At 41.0% G+C, this 21,362-nt stretch overlaps 1 protein-coding gene across 1 annotated transcript in view; it reads left to right on the top strand.

Moving 5' to 3' along the window:
* LOC124776086 (uncharacterized protein MCAP_0864-like) overlaps positions 1-15,137 on the top strand; it is an 89,244-nt gene extending 74,107 nt beyond the window's left edge. Inside the window, exons 3-4 of the mRNA XM_047250931.1 lie at positions 8,376-8,515; positions 14,901-15,137. Coding sequence (XP_047106887.1) covers positions 8,376-8,515; positions 14,901-15,137 — 377 coding nt within the window. The remainder of the gene's footprint in view (positions 1-8,375; positions 8,516-14,900) is intronic.
* The last annotated feature ends 6,225 nt before the right edge of the window (positions 15,138-21,362 follow it).

The following is a 21,362-nucleotide window of genomic DNA, read 5'->3' as shown; positions in this document are numbered from 1 at the left end:
TTGTTGAAGGAGGTATATGAAACTAACATTAAAATAATTAATACAACTTTTACAAAGATTGATTTTATGTATTAAGCATAAACACAGTTTTCATATACATTAAACTAACATGGGCCCGAATCTCTTTTTGTTACTCATTGCCTTCAGTTTTAAGTTTTATGGAGGCCCTTGTCTGAAAAGTGGAGGCAAATAATTAAATAAAAAATACTGAAGCCAACGCCGTACTTAGGATGTAATGGGCTGCTGTCTGTCACTCGACACGGGAAGGGTTGTGCCGTGTAATATCGCGGAACGCCGCCAGCAGGTTTTACCACTGATATCCACTGAAGATACCATTAACATTTTCAGTAATAATGTCTTTAAAGCAAATGCTGAACATTATGGCATAATTTTTATTCCATTTAAATTGTGATTTTCATAAAAAATATGAAGCATGATGAAAATTACATAAAACATAAGTTCTACATATACCGCATAGATATAACCTCAAAGTATACAATATTATCTTCATTCTAAACTTCATTTGACACTTTTAGTTTGAATAGTTTATGAGCTACTATTCTCAGAATCGCATGGTTTCATTAAATTACAGTATCTTTGAGCCTTAAAAAATCCCGGAAGCACTTGTTCATCAGAGCTGTGATTCTGAAAAAAACATATTAACGTAACGTCTGCTTAATATGACTGTCCATAAATAAGTGATCCCACAAAAATCCAAGGTTTCTTGCTGTCCGAAATGAAATGCAACAGCCTATACATGCCACACGGTTGTATGGAATAAGTGCAGTTACATCAGCAGACGTGGAGACATGGCAGAAAACCCCGAAAAGAGCTGTCGCGTTTGGTCGTGTCCACGACCACACTGTGAACAAAGTCAACGTGAAATGTCCGACGTGCCCACAAAGAATGGCGTTTGTCTCGCTGCCATGTTACACGGCGTAAGAGCAGTCGCAAAAATATGCTAATCGACATTGAAGGGAGACTTGTGTCACGCCTTGTCAAGTGACAATCGCTTTCAAACCCGACAAGAATTGTTGTTGTCACACAACACATGTCTATCTCCAGGCGACTATCGGCGAGAGAACCACATGCTATGGACATTTGGAATCGGGTACCTCGCCAAAGATCGTCGCTCACAGAGGACATACAAATCTATACAGCAAAACAATCTAGAAACTGCGTAATATCTCATTCGAGGCGCGTAGAGTGGTGGAGAGAGTCGCGATTTTGCTTCCTTTATTATGTTGGCGCGTGAGTTTGTAATACTTCTGTTTTGCATGATGATATCCTGGTCGCTATGAGTTTATTTATCGGTTGTCATTATTTTTGGAGTTCACTGTTGCTATTTGAGATCACATAGTGTTATTTTATCGTTAGGAGATAGTGAGTGGAGCTATGGACGCTAGAAAATAGAGTACAAAGTGGAAAAATCGGAACATCTCCGGTACATTTTTCTGTCTGAGATCACTAGAGAGATATTTTTCTGTCTGAATGCAGTAGAAAGGTAACAGCAGCGGAGGAAACCAGAAACATTTACGCTGTGTGTGGGGATAATACCAGTGGACAGAGCACGGCAAGAACACGGTTTTCTCGTTTTAAGGAGGATCTTTCTGACATTAGTGATTCTCCACGTTCAAGAAGACATTCAGGGCTTGACGAAGATCGTTTAAACACATTAATCCTCAATGATCCACGTCGCAGGCCTCGAGAACTAGTTGATGTGATGAGCTGTAACCATTCCACTATCATGCAACATATGCACGCTGTGGGGAAGGTTCAAAAATCGTGTGTGATTACCGAATACTCTAAGCAAAATCACAAAGCAGAGGGTGGCCAAATGTGCTTGCTTGTCATCGACTGCTTGTCATCGACTGACGATTCCTATCCTGCATCGTTACTGGTGAAGAGAAATTGTGTCTTTATGCTAACGTAAGTAAAAGAAAGGAATGGTTGTGCCCAAACACAGCAGTAACTCCCCATTCAAAGACCAGCTCGCATCCACAAAAGGTAATCTTATGCATCTGGTGTGATGTATTAACGAATTGCTTCCACGAGGTACAACAATGACTGCTGACATTAATTGTCAACGACTGAGACGTCTTGCAGACGCAATCTAAGAACAACGAGCAGGTAGATTGCATGAAGTGATGCTACTGCGCGATAAACTCGACCGCATTCTACTAGAATGACAAAAAACACTATACAGATGTTGGGATCAGAAATCATTCCCCACCCACCTTTATTCACCTGATCTTGATTTCTCAGATTTTCATCTATTCCGTTCAGTGTCGAACAAATTTCAAGAAACTTCCATCCAGGATGAAAATGTGCTCCGAACGTGGCTGGACGAGTTCTTCGGCTCAAAACCACGTGGTTTCTACAGTCACGGAATCTAAAAGTTACCCCAACGTTGCCTCACTGTCGTGTATGGTGAAGGAGAATGTATTATTTATGACTAAAAGTCTCTGTGTGTTTTTGGTGTTTATTAAACTTACGAAGAAACGCTACTAAGTTATGCACTAACTTCATAAAATGATGCAATATGCTGAGTTCCCTGTAGTGTGTATGTGGAGTAATTCAGGCTGCAGGTGGGTCTGTGATATTTTGGAGGTGTTTTCTGTAACATGCCTTGGGCCCACTTATTCATGTTTGCATGAACATGAACCAAGATGTTTATTTCAGCAGTCTACCTGAGCAAGTGCTGCCCTCTTTCCTACATACTTGTGATGAGTATTCTGTGAAAACTTGCTTCTTCCAAAAGGGCAACATTCATGTTGCAGGCATACGTTCCCGATTTGATTAACTGTCTGGTACCATTGCACACCACAGCTGGCTCTCTAAATCACCTGATTTAGACGCATAGAAAATGTTTGGGAGTATGCGTAACAGCAGGTGAAACGTAGCAATCCACTTAGCAACCTTACAAGATCTAATCGACGTTGACTGGCTTCACCTGGTCATGGTGTACCTGAAGAAGCTTGTGAACTTTCAGCGTCGATGAACTGAAGGCTAGAGTTGGTCGTACATGATATTGAGGTGATGTCCCGTGAGGAAGACTTAAGTTACAATCAAATGAATACCCCTAGCTGCATACAGGCGTTTATAGAAGTCAATGGGGACAGTTGAAAATGTGTGCCGGGAACAGGACTCGAACCTGGGATCTCCTGCTTACATGGCAGACGCTCTATCCATCTGAGCCACCGAGGACACAGAGGGTAGTGCGATTGCAGGGACTTATTTCTGGTACGCCTCCCGTGAGACTCACTTTCTCTACTTATTGTCCCGCACTATATTCATACTGCCCCCGCCCAGTATACTCATTACTTGAAGAAGATGGTCAAGTGGCCGGTGAGCCTTATATATATAAATATGCTATCTGTTCTTTCGGACACAAAAGTTTTGGCCTGTCTACTACTCAGAATGCACATAACAGACACTGAGTATTTGGAACGACATTTTAGCTTATTATTTTGCTCTCAGAAAAGCAAAGTTCAAATACATGTGAATTTTTTCTATATTCACATATTATTGGTTTCTGACTTGCTAGGTAACATGACAAACAACATTTCAAACTAATGGTATATTGCATCATCAACCTTTAGGAAACTGAAGCCATCTGGAATTCTCAGTTTTATAGTGAATAACTTTCTTTCCCTTTAATTAATTTCTATTCCCTTTCCTTACTTGCCGCCTGTAAGTCACTGTTACAAGGAATTTTCGTAAGTACTGCCGCGAAGTCCGTCTTTCGGTCGCTGTTTTCGCGTTTTCTCCCTAAACAAAGTAGCAAGAAGCTGTCGCCAAGCTGGTCACTGTGCCCGCATTGACGCCTTTACACAAAAACTGTATACCTTCTCACAACAAGACGAAAAATTCGAGAACTAAATTTCGATTATGGAGTAAATTTTGTTAAACAGACGTTAGTCATGTTTCCTCTCCATAATTAATACAGAAACTGACCACTTACATTACATAACTATAACTGAAATCCACAAAAATTATAATCACTCCAAGGAGCGGCGCAGAAAACAGTTAGACTTCATGGGGTGATTGGGCCCCAGTGGAGAATACTCAAAACTTTTCCCGTGCGATGACAGCACCTTATAGCCCCCCAGGACCCCACTAGCCACTTTGCCTGGCTCTCCGCTATACAGGATGGTCCACTGATCGTGACCAGGCCAAATATCTCATGAAATAAGCGTCAAACGAAAAAACTACAAAGAACGAAACTTGTCTAGCTTGAAGGGAGAAACCAGATGGCGCTATGGTTGCCCCGCTAGATGGCGCTGCCATAGGTCAAACGGATATCAGCTGCGCTTTTTTAAATAGGAACCCCCGTTCTTTATTACATATTCGTGTAGTACGTTAAGAAATATGAATGTGGAGCACGATAGCAAATATCCTTCAATTTTCCGCATAGAAAGAAATCCGGGGACTCAGATCCGATGAACGTGTGAGCCATGGTATGGTGCTTCAACGACCAATCCACCTGTCATGAAATATGCTATTCGATACCGCTTCAACCGCACGCGAGCTATGTGCCGAAGATCCATCATGTTAGAAGTACATCGCCATTCTGTCATGCAGTGAAACATCTTGTAGTAACATCGGTAGAACACTGCGTAAGGAAATCAGCACACATTGCACCATTTAGATTGCCATCGATAAAATGGGGGCCAATAATCCTTTCTGCCATAATGACGCACCATACATTAACCCACCGAGGTCGCTGATGTTTCACTTGTCGCAGCCATCGTGTATTTTCCGTTGCCAAATAGTGCATATTATGCCGGTTTACGTTACCACTGCTGGTGAATGGCGCTTCGTCGCTAAGTAGAACGCGTACAAAAAATGTGTCATCGTCCCGTAATTTCTCTTGTGTCCAGTGGCAGAACTGTACACGACGTTCAAAGTCGTCGCCATGCAATTCCTGGTGCATAGAAATACGGTACGGGTGCAATCGATGTTGATGTAGCATTCTCAACACCAAGGTTTTTGGGATTCCCGATTCCCGCGCAATTTGTCTGCTGCCGATGCGCGGATTAGCGGCGACAGCAGCTGAAACCCCTACTTGGGCATCATCATTTGTTGCAGGTCGTGGTTGACGTTTCACATGTGGCTGAACGCTTCCTGTTCCCTTAAATAATGGAACTATCCGGCGAACGGGCCGGACACTTGGATGATGTCGTCCAGGATACCGAGCAGCATACATAGCACACGCCCGTTGGGCAGATTGATCACAATAGCCATACATCAACACTATATGGACCTTTTCTGCAATTGGTGAACGGTCCATTTTAACACGGGTAATGTATCATGAAGCAAATACCATCCGCAGTGGTGGAATTTTACGTGATACCACGTACTTATACGTTTGTCACTATTATAGCGCCATCTATCACAAAGCGAAATAAGTGGTCCAACTAAAACATTCATATTTCTTTACGTACTACACGAATATGTAATAAAAATTGGGTTTCGTATTAAAAAAAAACGCAGTTGATATCCGTTTGATCTATGGCAGCGTCATGTAGCAGGCCAACCGTAGCGCCATATGGTTTCCCCCTTCAAGCTGGACGAGTTTTGTTCTTTGTAGTTTATTCGTTTGATGCTTATTTCGGCCCGGTCTCTATCAATGTACCAACCTATATACACAACTCTTGTTGTCACTAATATACAAAGAATCACCCGAAAACATTGGGCTGCGAGAGACAGAAAATGTATAGTTCTCGAACTCTGAATGTTCTGAGTGCACCTACCACTAACTCTTGTCCACAGGACACAATTCAACACTGAGTTTACTTTAATTTTATGTAAGCGTGAGGACTCAGCGTATTCATCCACTGGAAGCAGAAGTAGAGCTCCACCCAACTGAATTCCTTGCTTGTCCCATATTCATAACCGCTGGCCGGAGGTGCAGCGTCGCAACTCCGGAAGATGTGGCTCAAAGCTAATCTGCACTGACGCCGCTGGTGACGCTGCATTGGTGTGCATTATCTTTGCGGCGGTTCATCGATCGCATGAAGTTGTCTATTGACAAAGACACCTGATATTTGACACGAGGTCGAGAAGAGTGACTGTGATGTGTGTTAGAGGTTAGATATTGTGATTAGTTCACAGTTACGTGGTAGATGGGATACAATTCAGAATGTACGAGCATTTGCTGCCGTGTTGAGAGACGGATTATTGCGACTGGAGGGAGTGATCGTTGTGGAAATACTGGATGGTAGAGATTAGAAATGAGCTCTGAATACTTGTGTTAAATTCGGCATCTAGTCCCATGACGTCATCTGCATACTCACAGTCTCCTTATGATCAGAGACTCTTCTCGCGAATCTCCGCTGCCGTTTTAACCAAAACTCGTGACTTAAGTCCATGGTTGGGTACAAGTGAATTACACTAGTATCGACAGGAGAGCAAGTACAGAAGCATAACCGAGGACTCGCGGCATTTCCACAATGTACGCAATCGTTGGGGACAACGTTTTTTATATATCAGCACAATGAGTGATTGGTTATCGGTGAATATTGTTCTGATTATATATGCTTGTCGCTGCCCGCACCCCTCGCACGACTGTCAATCCACCACAACACTGAGGATTGGGACAGGTGGGAGTGAAGCACTTGTGCAGTCGTTCAAATGAGTTCGACTAACACAACTTGGGATCACCAGGATTCAGTCTGGTTCACTAAGAGAGTACCCAATTGGATTACTTCACACCGTCGACATTTATGTGGTCTCTCCTAACGACGAAATATTTTAAAAATGATTATTCACGATATGTCTCTCTAAATTGTTCCGTAGTAACCTCTCGTGTACTAGGTTTTCGTATGTAGGTGCTTTGTCCAATTGGTGCAGGCATATGCACTGTGCTTTACGTGAGTGTAGGTGTCCGTGGTGTTTTATATTTTTATGTGTGGGCCTAAGAATGTGGTTGACTTGTCTGTGTATGAAACAGACAAGATGAGCGTTGCGTTACATCATTTTGTGGCAGTATGTAAAAGAAAAAATGTGTTAAGGATACGAGTGTATGCCAATAAGTAGTAACCTTATGAATCTAGAGTAGCCTGTGTCAAACAATAAGAAAAGTAAACTTTGGTGTGCGTGTCACTTATGGGAAAAATTTATGAAAATAAACCCAATAATATGACAAAATATATCTATTAATGAAGTAGCATCTCAAAGATGACCCCTCCAGCACATTCCGAATAAGTACTGGTATATTTATAAAATACTTTAATTAATCCGAGATGGTTATATGTGGCACACAGTGAGGCAAAGACGTAGATTTTACGAGTAAAATTCGTCGTCTGTCAGTACTCGCAACTCAGTTATTATTAGTGATACGTTTTTCAGAGCGAAAACTCTATCGGCAGGGTTTGCAAGATTCATTTGAGGTTTCCCATCGTATCCTGGTGAAGCAGTAGCGACTGCATATTGCGAGAATCCCCTTCACTGGTGGTAAAAGTAATGCAAGTCTTTTAGTGCCACTTTTGGCTGGGAGGCATGGGCTACTGGCGTGTCGCTGATGATGAAATGATGATGATGATGATGGCAACCCATATCCAGTCCACAAGCGGAGAAAATTTCCAACCCGGCCGGGAATCGAGCCCGCGTGCACTGCATGAGAGGCAAACCCGTTACCACCCAGCTAAGGAGGCAGACACGTAAACAAAAGAACCTTGGAAACAATCATCAAATGTCATCAAAAATATTCGCCTAAAGTGGCTTCCCTCTATAGAAAATGGTGCACTGGAGAAACAAAATTTATGCCAAAGACTATTATTTTCTTAGTCTAATAGGAAATTGTTTAAATCAGGATAAAAATGGGTGCAAGTATTTTTTCAATGTTCTTTATTTTTCTGGCAATATCAGCTTCAACCTAACACATGAAGATAACATGAAATAAGGGATCCTTTAAACTAAAGTTTCTTGAAAATATTGTTTTCCTAGTTCTTCTCTCCTTTCGTATGTGGTAATTTCGGGGCACAGGCTTCTCTCAACAGAATAAGTTTATTTATTTATGACATCTAGCCACTACTCTATGAATACTTTTTGTAAGTTCCATTATTTCAATAATCTCTACTAATAAACCCGATAGGGTATGCAATCAGTATTTGTGTACATAATTTATCCGCTATTATTAGATAATACCTATGATGATGATCTTACTGTCGTATAAAGAAAGTCGCCTTTTCATTAGATACTTCAAAACTGATATTTAACTTCATGTATCTCTAACGGTAATGCACATACATAAATCGTGATCCCCGTTTTCTGGGGCGTTTTCTCGTTCTTTCTAAGTTACATTCTGGGGATATAAATCAGTGACATAATGAAATATAAGAATTTTAATGTTTTATTTTATTTTATTTCAGTTGCACAGCTTGAGGAGAGTGTAAAAGAGGAGAAACTCTTCCTAGAACGACTGTGTCAACATTTTGCTGAAAAACAGAAGATTGCTAGTGGACAAAAGAAAATGGCTATCCCTTGTCAACGAGTCATTTCAGCATGTATGGTATGTAATACTGTTTTAAGTTCATATGCTCTAACGAGGACACTCTCTCTCTCTTCTCTCTCTCTCTCTCTCACTCACTCACTCACTCACTCACTCTCTCTCTCACACACACAAAAACACACACACGGTCGCACACATGGTCGTGAACCAGCTCCAGAAGGTAATGCAATGGTGACCGAGTGGCGTATCATCCTCCGTAATATTCAGCACACCGCTCTCCCGGCCATTTTCAACTTACCAAACCTTGGAACCGCTATCTCTCATTAGAGTTGCTCCTCAGTTGACCTCACGGTGTTGAGTGCACCCCCCTGCTGCCCTCCAATCAAGGAAAAACCATGGTGATACTAGGAATTTAACCCAGGTACGTCGCATGAAATCAGGCGCACTGACTGCTCAGCTAAGCAGGCAGATGGCTCTCCGAAGAAGTAATATTTAAGTCTAGACCCCTGTCTCAAACCCATTTTGCCCTTTTCAGTTTAGTCAGACAGTAATCACAGTGTTTGCTTGTCCCCTTTCATTACTCCCTATCAAATGGTGTTTCAAATCGATGGAGTCTAATGTATTCCCACCAACTCCTTCTTGGAAAGGGAACGACTCCAAAGACTGTACTATGCGAAATCTGGGGTCACTGTTACAGTCATTGTTCCAAACCATCCCTTTCTTCCATTAGTAATATTCTCCTCGATATTTAATTGCATTCTGTCATATTATTGTATATTATTACCTTTATTGTTCTTTTTTCCAAAGTTGCCTTACTTTTCATATTGATTTGATTTGCTTTGTTTTGTTCCAATCTAGATTTTTCTGTTATGTCTTTTATTTTGTTTCTGTTTGGATTTATTTTCATTTCATGGCGCTCTCCTGGCAAAGAGAAACCTTCTGGAAACATGTACTACGATAGTGAAATTACCAATACTATCAACGGGTTACTTGTCTTACTAACATTTAACGTAACACTAATGCCTCACATTAGGCTCTTTTTTGAATATAATACTAATTATCTACAGGTATTACCTCAGTTTCTTATTTTTGTAAGGTAGGACGAGTCTGTAGAGACTGGGATAATTGGCTTTTTTAATTGTGTATGTCCATGGTAGTTTTATCATTTCCTCCCATTGTTCTAATAAGTTGACCAAACTCAATAAACAACGAATGAGAAATTACTAAATAGGGAAATTCCGGACCTCATCAGAAATTACTGCATGTTTCCCTCTAGTGATCAGCCTTTAAAAGCTAAGGCCAACTACATCGTCCATTTGCCTGTCTTCAGCATTTCTCGTGGACGACAGTTTTGATCTTCGTTATTTACGGTCCTTTCTCTCTCGTCCACGTATGCACGTCGTATCACATGGTCCGGGCACTAGGCTACATTCCGTACCGACTACATGTACACCTTTCTTGTCTACTAGCATTCACCGTCTCGTGTTTTCGCCAATGGCCATTCCATTTTGTATGTACCTGAATACTGGTTTTGATTTTCAACCACTGTGACTCATGAAGGTTAATAAGTCCAAATTTTATGAGGCCATAGGAATTATTCATAAAAAGTAGTATCTGGTAGTAAAATAACGTCAGGAAACTTTGACGTGGACATCAACACCATATTTTCCTGTTTAAACTCGACGTAGAGATTCTGACTTTATTTATACAGCCTTTGGAAAAACTCCTTGAAGCTGTCTCCCTCCTCTTGTCAAAATGACAGCCATGGGGAATTTTCAAGCGAAGTACATTCTACATAGGCGAAATCCTGTAAGTTCCGAGATATTTTCCTTCTAATGCGTGAGAGGAACAGAATTCTGTTTCCACGTATCCCCAAGCGAGAGCGCCTTCCTTCTCGTATCTAATGACGTAGCTAATCTTTCTGCTTTCCGATTTCAAGGCGGAAATAAGATATTGATATTGTCCTAGAAACACCAAAGTGTGAAGCTTCCACTAGCTCATCTTTCCCATTACGAACAATATTGCACAGACCATGGCGTATAGGACCGTAATGCGCACATTACGGGTAATGGTCAATCATTGTGTTAATCTTAACATTTGCTGTAATGTGAATACTGTACGTACATACCACTACACTGTAACAGTTACCTGCAGATCAGATAGTAAAAATTCTAAACAGTCTGCAATGAGAAGGGAAGGGAAATGAGCTCGTCACTTTAATGATTTCAAAGTTTGTACGAGTTGGAACTCTGAGAGGAATTTGGAGACACATTCACAGGACTGAAATGGTAACTACTATGATATGATCATACATATTGCAAAACAATACATAAGGAAACACTCAGTAACAACCGTCACAGTAACACTAGAAGCAAAATTCTGTTTGAAAGGATGTCACTTTGTACAGAAGGCACAATGTTTGATGTGATGGCTGCTATTTGCGAGAACAATCTTACGTGAAATACACAGAAACAAATGCAACCTCTGTATAACTTCGTGCTAGTATTAATAACTTACGTTAGATCCATTAGAAAATATTCCAAACAAATGTACTGTCTGTACTGTAAAATTTATGTAGCGCACAATTAGTATTAACTTTCAATGATTTCACCACAGCTTGAATTCACATAAGTTTATAATTCAAACAGTTACCGTTTTGTTGTCCCATAGTTGCTGTGGCTTCATTAGACACTTATGTCTGCTTTAACATAAACCTTATTTCAGCTCGATAATCGTTTATTACCTGAATTCACTGGATAATATACTTTGTTAATTTAACATTCATAAAAAAGTAGTATAATAAACTGTGGAGTAACGAAAACGAGATACTTTTTAAGTAATCATTAGGAATAAAAATCTATACGAGAAAGTAAAGTTGTAATAGATTATTGTTACAAAGAAAAACAGCTGACACAAATCATATACTGAAACTACTAATCTTGGAAGTGTAGTTCACCAGTACTGAAGCCGTCAGTAACCGCATCACGGGACTCCAGATAACTGATAACTTACGAGATCTTTTCTTTCTGATTCCATTGTACAAAATAATTATCACGCAACCAGTTTCTTCCCTGTTCCGACAGTTCTTCTGTATTGAATCGTAAATTAATTGGAACCGGCTGTGTATTTTCAGCCGATGGATCAATCCTACAATATTGGTTATCAATGTGTTATCATTGTGTTGTGTAAAAATCTCTCCACAATTTGAAAACAATATAGAATGAGCATTTGAAGGCAGCACTGTGTCCGTCCGCCACTGTTTGCGGCTGCATCGCAGTTCTCACTCAGCTCGACCAAATACAAATGATCTACGTAACGGTATGCTCACAATATGCTCCTCGTTCGTGGATTTCCGAACTTTCTCGCTTGTATGTGGCGTGAGAAGTTAGTCTTACAGTGTATCCTAGCAATTTTATAGTAAGACGTTCTCACACACGTAACTTCAAGCTTTTACAAATACAGTATTTACCTTTTATTATCTCTATACATTTTACTAGCCGCAGCTCGTGGTCTCGCGGTAGCGTTCTCGCTTTCCGAGCGTGAGGTACCGAATTCGATTCCGGGCGAGGTCAGGGATCTTCATTTGCCCCGAGATGAGTGGGTGTTGTTATATCGGTTTAATCATTATCATTCATCCCCATTACGGTCGAAGGAAGGCAACGGCAAACCAACCCCATTTGGACCTTGCCCAGTACGGCGGTGCAGGTGTCCCGCATCGCTCCCTTACACCCTGCCTTGAGACTTCATCTTCATTTCCATACATTCTACTTTTTACCTGCTGATAATTATTACCCACAGTTTAATAGTTTTCTAAGTGAATCATAGGTAAAATGAAGTTGTCATAGTACGCATTAACCATTTACACTTATCAGTAATTAGTTCCGCTAGTTATCAACAGGTGGGAACCAACTTCCATAGTGCTGTGTGCGCAATGGAATTTAGTTAATTACCAAGTGTAGTCTCTCCATGAAGCTGGCTGACATGCAGAAGAACGAAGTTAGTGCCGAGGGTTGTATGTGTATCGATTTTAGGCGCACGTATGGAGAAAAAGTTCGCGTCTTGCTGTGTCCAACTTTACTTGTCGCATTGTCAGACAGGTAACAGCCGGCCTCTATTTCCGAGAGGTTCTAGGCGCTTCAGTCCGGAACCGCACTGCTGCTACGGTCGCAGGTTCGAATCCTGCCTCGGGCATGGATGTGTGTGATGTCCTTAGGTTAGTTAGGTCTAAGTGGTACTAAGTTCTAGGGGACTGATAACCTCAGTAGTTAAGTCCCATAGTGCTCAGAGCCATTTGAACCATTTGAGCATATCTAAGGTGTATCTTCAGTACCTTCACTGTGTGAACTACAGCATAGCTGACTGCATTTTCTTCAACTGCAGTGTTTCTTTTGTCTTCATGTAGCAAACAATTGACAGTTGCAGCGGTGCAATACTAAGACTGTACAAGGCTCTAGTGGCAACAATGTATCCCACTTCACCACTAATCACTTCGTCATCGGCAGACAATATGTCCTAACATACCTTCCCTCCAAGGAACCCATGTACATGTTGTGTTTTGAATATAGTAGCACGTACCTCATCGATCGTCGTCCAGAGGGACCAAGCGTTATCCAGCAGCAAAATTTTCTTACTGACAGTACTGGTATTTTGCTTAAAATTACTGAAAATATTTCTTACTTTTACGAAGTTATCTCGTCCTTTCGAATTGTACCTTCTTCATTGTTTGGTAATTGAATATGTAAACTTCTACAATGTATGGAAATATTGCTTTGCTACTGTCCAGGCTACTGAGTGCAGTGTTTGCTGTTTGAGTGTTTTAATCTGACGCCGAAATGTTTAATATGCTGTATCATGTGCTAATACCGTAAAGTCTGTTTCTTTTGTGTAGTGATATTACTTCTAGCTATCGATACCTTATAAATGTTCTGTAAAAAAACCTACAATGTGGCCCCTGACGTATTGGTTGATCATGCGCTTATGGTGTAAGTGGAGGTTTATTGTGACTATTCCTTTAGTTACACGATAATAAATGGCTGCCGTAGGGCTGTGATGCCTTGTAGATTGACTAGACCTGTATCTACCGTCTTCATCAGCTGCTGATGCTCATGCTATCCATGTCATAGTTTTGGCAGTTCGTTTGTGACAGGCCTCTCTTGGCTGGTAGCTAAAGAACTTTACAGATGTATTCATTCATGTTGTCGTCTACATGAACTACAATGCCTCATAAATTTCACTGAACACGCCTTGCACTGTTTCTGACATACCGTTAGTGAGTCCAGCACTTCTTGGCCTTCTTAATTCACATCAACATTCATTCCTCCCAAGGGAAAACGCTTCTACATCGACACACACACACACACACACACACACACACACACACACACACACACACACAAATAAGAAATAATGCATGGTGGAGTATGATTATCATAGAAGTTTTGCACAGAGAAAGTATAAACTCCATTGTCATATTTTTAGCATACCAAGAGCTACATAAAATATCAACATGCACACTTTCAAGCACTCGTGGCGTTCTGTGGGCCACATTTTTTACCCGATATTCTAATGTCTGACACTTTAGAAATTAGTTTAGTCAGTCCATAACATTTTGTGTCTTCTTATGCAAATTTGCTAGTAGATGGATTAAGCAAAATCCACCCCTCAGGCCACACTGATGTCTACTGAATGAGCATTCCTGTCTTATTTTGGCAAGTTGACCATTCAGAATTTGAAGTCTACGATTAGTATGTGGTAGTGTGGTGTGCGTATAAAGTGGATATCTACAATGTAATGAACATTAGCAAGGCTGTCAGCCAACACAGAACAAACAGTGTAATCTCCTTTGTCCTACAAATCCATTTACAGTATCAGAAAGACAGATTTCCATCGACATAAATAAATGTCTGGGTTGTAAACATTGCAGCAGGTCTGCAGTCGCCATCTCCTTACAGTATTCAATTTGTTACTACTAACTCACACAACACACACTCACAAATGAAACTGGGAAACTGGTAGATGACTGAAAACAGAGAGGAGTCCAGAAGCAGCAAACCAACAACATACAATCATTTGAAGAGAAAACCACTAAAAGGCAGGTCCATGCATACATTTCAGGATGGTAGAGAGGGAATAGTTTCTACTATGGTTCATTGCTAGAGTGAACTAGTTTGTACTGTAATAGCCTATCTCTCAACTCCATCGCACCTAACCATTCTGGATGTACGTCCTTTTATCCACAATACTTCATTTTTCTCATAATCTCTTACCATGAAACACTCATATGAAGTATACTGACAAAAACTGGCCGTAAATGTTTAAGCAAAATTTGGCAACTGAATTTGTTGTTAACTGCATAAGTGAAAATGTTACTCCTGGAAGTACTAGTGAAGTGTCAAGGTAATACACATAGCAGCTGTTGTTACATGAACACATTTGTCACTTTCAGACATGTGCTGCCAGAAGAACAGCCTCGGGTACAGCAATAGGAAGTAAAAATCAACAGAGGAAGGGACACTGCAACAAGCCAGTAGATCCAGTAGGAGCATCAAAAACGACAGTTAGATGCCCAGGTAAGAGTGAGTGTGAGGAGTTACATTATATGGATTACGAGGACTGTTCCAAAAGAAACCGAACTTTTGAAATAGAACGTCAGCCGGCAGAAGGAGCGCGCAGGGGCTACTGAACGCACTCTTCGACAGGTTTAGATAACAAAGTGCCATTAGCAGCGTTCAGTACCCACCGATAGTAAACGAGCTACAACTACTGAGGTGAACACTTGCACAAGCGTGTGCGATGTGCGTGTGCGTGCGAAATTTTGCTACAAACTTTCGAAGGGACATTGCAGTTCTTTAGCCAAACACGGGAAGGATTGTAAGAGTCGCAATCACTGCTGCGAGTGGTTTAAGCGTTTTAAACATGGCAGAATGCCGCTCTGTGGCGATCCCAAGGCCGGACGACTTTCCACGTTAACAGAATATGACGATCCTGTCGACAGGTTTCGTGCTGTGATTCGCAGAAATCGTTGTTTAGCTGTTCGAGAAGTTTCTGACGGATCTTAGTGTGCATGAGGAATGCTGTGAGCAGGAAGGGGCCTGAATTGTGGGAAAACCAGACGTGGATATTGCATCATGACAGTGTGCCGGCACACGCATCATTCCTTGTCCTCAGTTATCAAGCGAAACATCACATTCCCGTTGTGCCACATTCACCGTATTATCCGGACTTAGCCCCAGCAGATTTTCCCGGTTTACCAAACGTAAATCCATGTACTAGGGACAGAAAGTTGGCTGAAACCTGACGTAAACAGTAATGAAATCCTGAACTCAGATTGTAATGTATTACCGCAGAGACAGGCTGGACAGTGAAGCGGGCTCAGACGTGGTAATTGGATGTCTCTATAGGCCTCCTGGCTCAGCAGCTGTTGTGGCTAAGCACCTGAAGGATAATTTGGAAAATATTTCGAGTAGATTTCCCCACCATGTTATAGTTCTGGGTGGAGATTTTAATTTGCCGGATATAGACTGGGAGACTTAAACGTTCATAATGGGTGGCAGGGACAAAGAATCCAGTGAATTTTTTTAAGTGCTTTATCTGAAAACTATGTTGAGCAGTTAAACAGAGAACCGACTCGTGGCGATAGCATATTAGACCTCCTGGTGACAAACGGACCCGAACTATTTGAAACAGTTAACGCAGAACAGGGAATCAGCGACCATAAAGCGGTTACTGCATGGATGATTTCAGATGTAAATAGAGATATTAAGAAAGGTAGGAAGATTTTTCTGTTTAGCAAAAGTGACAAAAAGCAGATTACAGAGTACCTGATGGCTCAACATAAAAGTTTTGTCTCAAGTACAGATAGTGTTGGGGATCAGTGGACAAAGTTCAAAACCATCGTACAAATGCGTTAGATGAGTATGTGCCAAGCAAGATCGTAAGAGATGGAAAAGAGCCACCGTGGTACAACAACCGAGTTAGAAAACTGCTGCGGAAGCAAAGGGAACTTCACAGCAAACATAAACATAGCCAAAGCCTTGCAGACAAACAAAAATTACGCGAAGCGAAATGTAGTGTGAGGAGGGCTATACGAGAGGCGTTCAATGATTTCGAAAGTAAAGTTCTATGTACTGACTTGGCAGAAAATCCTAAGAAATTTTGGTCTTACGTCAAAGCGGTAGGTGGATCAAAACAAAATGTCTAGACACTCTGTGACCAAATGGTACTGAAACAGAGGATGATAGACTAAAGGCCGAAATACTAAATGTCTTTTTCCAAAGCTGTTTCACAGAGGAAGACTGCACTGTAGTTCCTTCTCTAGATTGTCGCACAGATGACAAAATGGTAGATATCGAAATAGACGACAGAGGGATAGAGAAACAATTAAAATCGCTCAAAAGAGGAAAGGCCACTGGACCTGATGGGATACCAGTTCGATTTTACATAGAGTACTCGAAGGAACTTGCCCCCCCCCCCCCCCCTTCTTGCAGCGGTGTACCGTAGGTCTCTAGAAGAGCGTAGCGTTCCAAAGGGTTGGAAAAGGGCTCAGGTCATCCCAGTTTTCAAGAAGGGACGTCGAACAGATGTGCAGAACTACAGACCCATATCTCTAACGTGGATCAGTTGTAGAATTTTGGGACACGTATTATGTTCGAGTATAATGACTTTTCTGGAGACTAGAAATCTACTCTGTAGGAATCAGCACTGGTTTCGAAAACGACGGTCGTGTGAAACCCAGCTCCCGCTATTCGTCCACGAGACTCAGGGCCATAGACACAGGTTCCCAGGTAGATGCCGTGTTTCTAGACTTCCGCAAGGCGTTCGATACAGTTCCCCACAGCCGTTTAATGAACAAAGTAAGAGCATATGGACTACCAGACCAATTGTGTGATTGGATTGAAGAGTTCCTAGGTAACAGAACGCAGCATGTTATTCTCAATGGAAAGAGGTCTTCCAGAGTAAGAGTGATTTCAGGTGTGCCGCAGGGGAGTGTCGTAGGACCGTTGCTATTCACAATATACATAAATGACCTTGTGGATGACATCGGAAGTTCACTGAGGCTTTTTGCGGATGATGCTGTGGTGTATCGAGAGGTTGTAACAATGGAAAATTGTACTGAAATGCAGGAGGAACTGCAGCGAATTGACGCATGGTGCAGGGAATGGCAATTGAATCTCAATGTAGACAACTGTAATGTGCTGCGAATACATAGAAAGATAGATCCCTTATCATTTAGCATAAAAATAGCAGGTCAGCAACTGGAAGCAGTTAATTCCATAAATTATCTGGGAGTACGCATTAGGAGTGATTTAAAATGGAATGATCATATAAGGTTAATCGTTGGTAAAGCAGATGCCAGACTGAGATTCATTGGAAGAATCCTAAGGAAATGCAATCTGAAAACAAAGGAAGTAGGTTACAGTACGCTTGTTCGCCCACTGCTTGAATACTGCTCAGCAGTGTGGGATCCGTACCAGATAGGGTTGATAGAAGAGATAGAGAAGATCCAACGGAGAGCAGCGCGCTTCGTTACAGGACCATTTAGTAATCGAGAAAGCGTTACGGAGATGATAGATAAACTCCAGTGGAAAACTTTGTAGGAGAGACGCTCAGTAGCTCGGTACGGGCTTTTGTTAAAGTTTCGAGAACATACCTTCACCGAAGAGTCAAGCAGTATATTGTTCCCTCCTACGTATATCTCACAAAGAGACCACGAGGATAAAATCAGAGAGATTAGAGCCCACACAGAAGCATACCGACAATCCTTCTTTCCACGAACAATACGAGACTGGAATAGAAGGGAGAACCGATAGAGGTACTCAAGGTACCCTGCGCCACACACCGTCATGTGGCTTGCGAAGTATGGATGTAGATGTAGTTGTAAATGTAGATGAAAGTACTTGTTTCCAAACAATAGAGGAGATTCAGAACAATGTGACAAGAGTCATGAGAGCCATTCCAGAAAAAGCTTTCTGAACGAAGAAATGATGGGGACGGTTTATCGCCAGCAGAGGGGACTATTTTGAGGGGGACAGTGCATAAAATGCTGTGCAGAGATGTTATAGCAGAAGTTCGGTTTTGTTTGGAACCCACCTCGTGTTCCATTCATATGACACAACATTTAGAGTGTAACATATTGATGTAAATAATTTATTAGTCTTAGTTTTAGTGAAACTGATTCATAGCAGATGTCATATAATCCATTCTTTATGCAGGTAGGATATGTTGACTGCTGCTTAAATAGTATTAAGAGAAAAAAAAATCCAATGGCCAATTGGACTATTCATAGATAGCGCAACAAAGCTCTATTGTACCCTAAGCCCGAGACAAAATGAGTCAGATTTTTTAACTCTTTACTTTCTGCAAGGAATGTGTTCTCAAAAAGTTATAGCTAAGTGCCATTATTGCATTGCTTTACATAATGAAAGTAACCTGTTGATAGCAGATATAATATTCTTATCACCTGAAATTAATCCACTAAATATTCTTATAATAAGCTGTCATTAAAGAAGGCTAAATTTTATTGTTGTGAATAAGGTTACATTTTAATGTTGTGAATTCAAAAAGATAATTTGACTCATTTATGAGATTTCGTAATAGTAATAGATACAGACAGCTTTGTCCACCTACCTAATGAAGTGGCTGTCTGTAGGTAAAGCGTAGGTATACTCCGGAAAACACAACAAAAAAAAGGAATTTTCAAAGCTTTCATCATAATTATCTAATGTAAGTGCTAATGTTACATTTTGTGTTTTTGATTATGTCTGCATTTGTTACCTAATACTAATCAGTCTATCTGAAAAATAATAGCTCTTTTATATGAAAGCAAAGAAATTCATTGGTGGTGTATTAAAATAAAGCTAATTGGTGAAACATTAACTGATCAGATTTTTATGAGTCTTAAGAGGGTGAAACGAGAAATAGAAAGCTATCAAATGTCAAAAAATAATGGCTAACCAAAGAGTTAGTTAGGGGATGCATACGTAATGTTTGTGTGGAAAATTAATTTACATTTCATTTTTGTGAAATAAAAAATATTGCCATTTAAGAACCACAACCTTAGTGATATTTCAGTCAACAAAATTCTTCTGAATTTGAGGCCGCATTGTCAGAGAAATGAAGAGCGAAGCAAGGAACACCGTCCTGCTACCATATGTACAAGTGGTTACTGAACGTCTGGGCAAAATTCTCCGTCGGGCAGGTATTAAGCCGATTTTCCGTAGCAAGAACAAAATAAAAGACGTTCTGGGCTCGACAAAAGATACAATTGACAAGTTTCATGCCGCTGGGGTTTATGAAATCGGGTGCGAATGTGGACGGTGTATGTAGGTGAGACTGGGCGTCCAATAAGCACAAGGTTATCAGAACACGAAAGCTATATACGTCTCAAATAACACGACAAATCAGCTTTGGCAGAAAACCAGGGACAGTGAAGGATGAAGATCGAATTTAGACAGGCCCGCATACTGGCGAAACAGCCATTTAGTTTCAGGAGGAAGATTAGCGAGGCTATAGAAATAACCAGGCTACCCAACAACATGAATAGACAAGACGGGTACCGACTTCCAGCGCCTCAGCTGCCTACCGTAACAGCGGAATGACAGCTCTCGCAAAGCTACAAGGGCGCTGTAGGCCACAGCGGCGGAGGGTACACAGAGTTGTGACGCGCCCTCGTCGCTACTAGGCAGTTAGTAAACAACGCTACGCTGCAGTCGCCGCTCAGTTTCCTATTCGCTGATTTCCGCCAGTGGCAAGCAATAAAGAACACTCCATTGGAAGACGCCTATTTCCGCAAATGACAACACGCAATGCAACGACCAATAAAAGAATACCTAACACCCTTCCTCCTCATCCTCATATCCAGTGACATCATTCCTCCATAGTATATAAGCAAACAAATTAGTGCTAATTCAGCAGTAACAATACACCCTGAGGAAGGCGTCCTGCAGTAGTCGGAATTTTATAGCTGACAATGCGGCCTCAAACCCAAAAGAATTTTATTGACTGTGACAACGTCCGCAGAAGCCTACATTTACATTTAATGATGAAATCACTTCCTCCCATAAAATACCATAGGAGTCCACTGTTATCAATTGTGTTCTTAACCGGCAGAACGACCTTGATTTATTTTAAAATTATCTCACAAAAGACTGTTACAAACCTACTTTCACACATGACAAACAAGGACATATGGCAACAGAATTTACTGAAACTTATTCAAAGGCGTTCACAACTATAAGTAATGGGTAATACGGCAATTCCAACTCCTTGCTTTCTTCTATAATCACTTTCACAGTTCTCAGAGTATCACTTTCAATAAGAGCCAGTTTATCCATTTGCTTGAGTAAAATTCTATGTTTTCTTTATAATGGATGATAATTTTGTGAAGGCTAATGGAGCAATACCTTTTTTAAGTTTTCAGGCTTCTTTCACGTGATGTAAAAGCAAGTAGAGCATTATTCCAGTTTTTGGGAATTACCGTGGTTTGTTGACATTCCGAAAATGGCTTTGCAACTTCATCTGCTTGCATTTCTTCCAGGTTTAAACATATACAGGGTGGTCCATTGATAGTGACCGGGCCAAATATCTCACGCAATAACCGTCAAATGAAAAAAACTACAAATAATGAAACTTGTCTAGCTTGAAGGGGAAGCCAGACGGCGCTATGTTTGGCCCGCTAGATGGCACTGCCATAGGTCAAACGGATATCAACTGCGTTTTTTTAAATAGGAACCCCCTTTTTTAATTACATATTCGTGTAGTACGTAAAGAAATATGAATATTGTAGTTGGACCACTTTTTTTGCTCTGTGATAGATGGCGCTGTAATAGTCACAAACGTATAAGTACGTGGTATCACGTAACATTCCACCAGTTCGGACGGTATTTGCTTCAAAATGCCCAACGGGCGT

The sequence above is a fragment of the Schistocerca piceifrons genome, chromosome 1 (genome assembly GCF_021461385.2).
Source record: "Schistocerca piceifrons isolate TAMUIC-IGC-003096 chromosome 1, iqSchPice1.1, whole genome shotgun sequence".
In the NCBI taxonomy this organism is placed as follows: Eukaryota; Metazoa; Arthropoda; class Insecta; order Orthoptera; family Acrididae; genus Schistocerca; species Schistocerca piceifrons.
The sequence above is the reverse complement of the archived record's forward strand: the minus strand, read 5'-3'. Positions and strand labels throughout refer to the sequence as shown.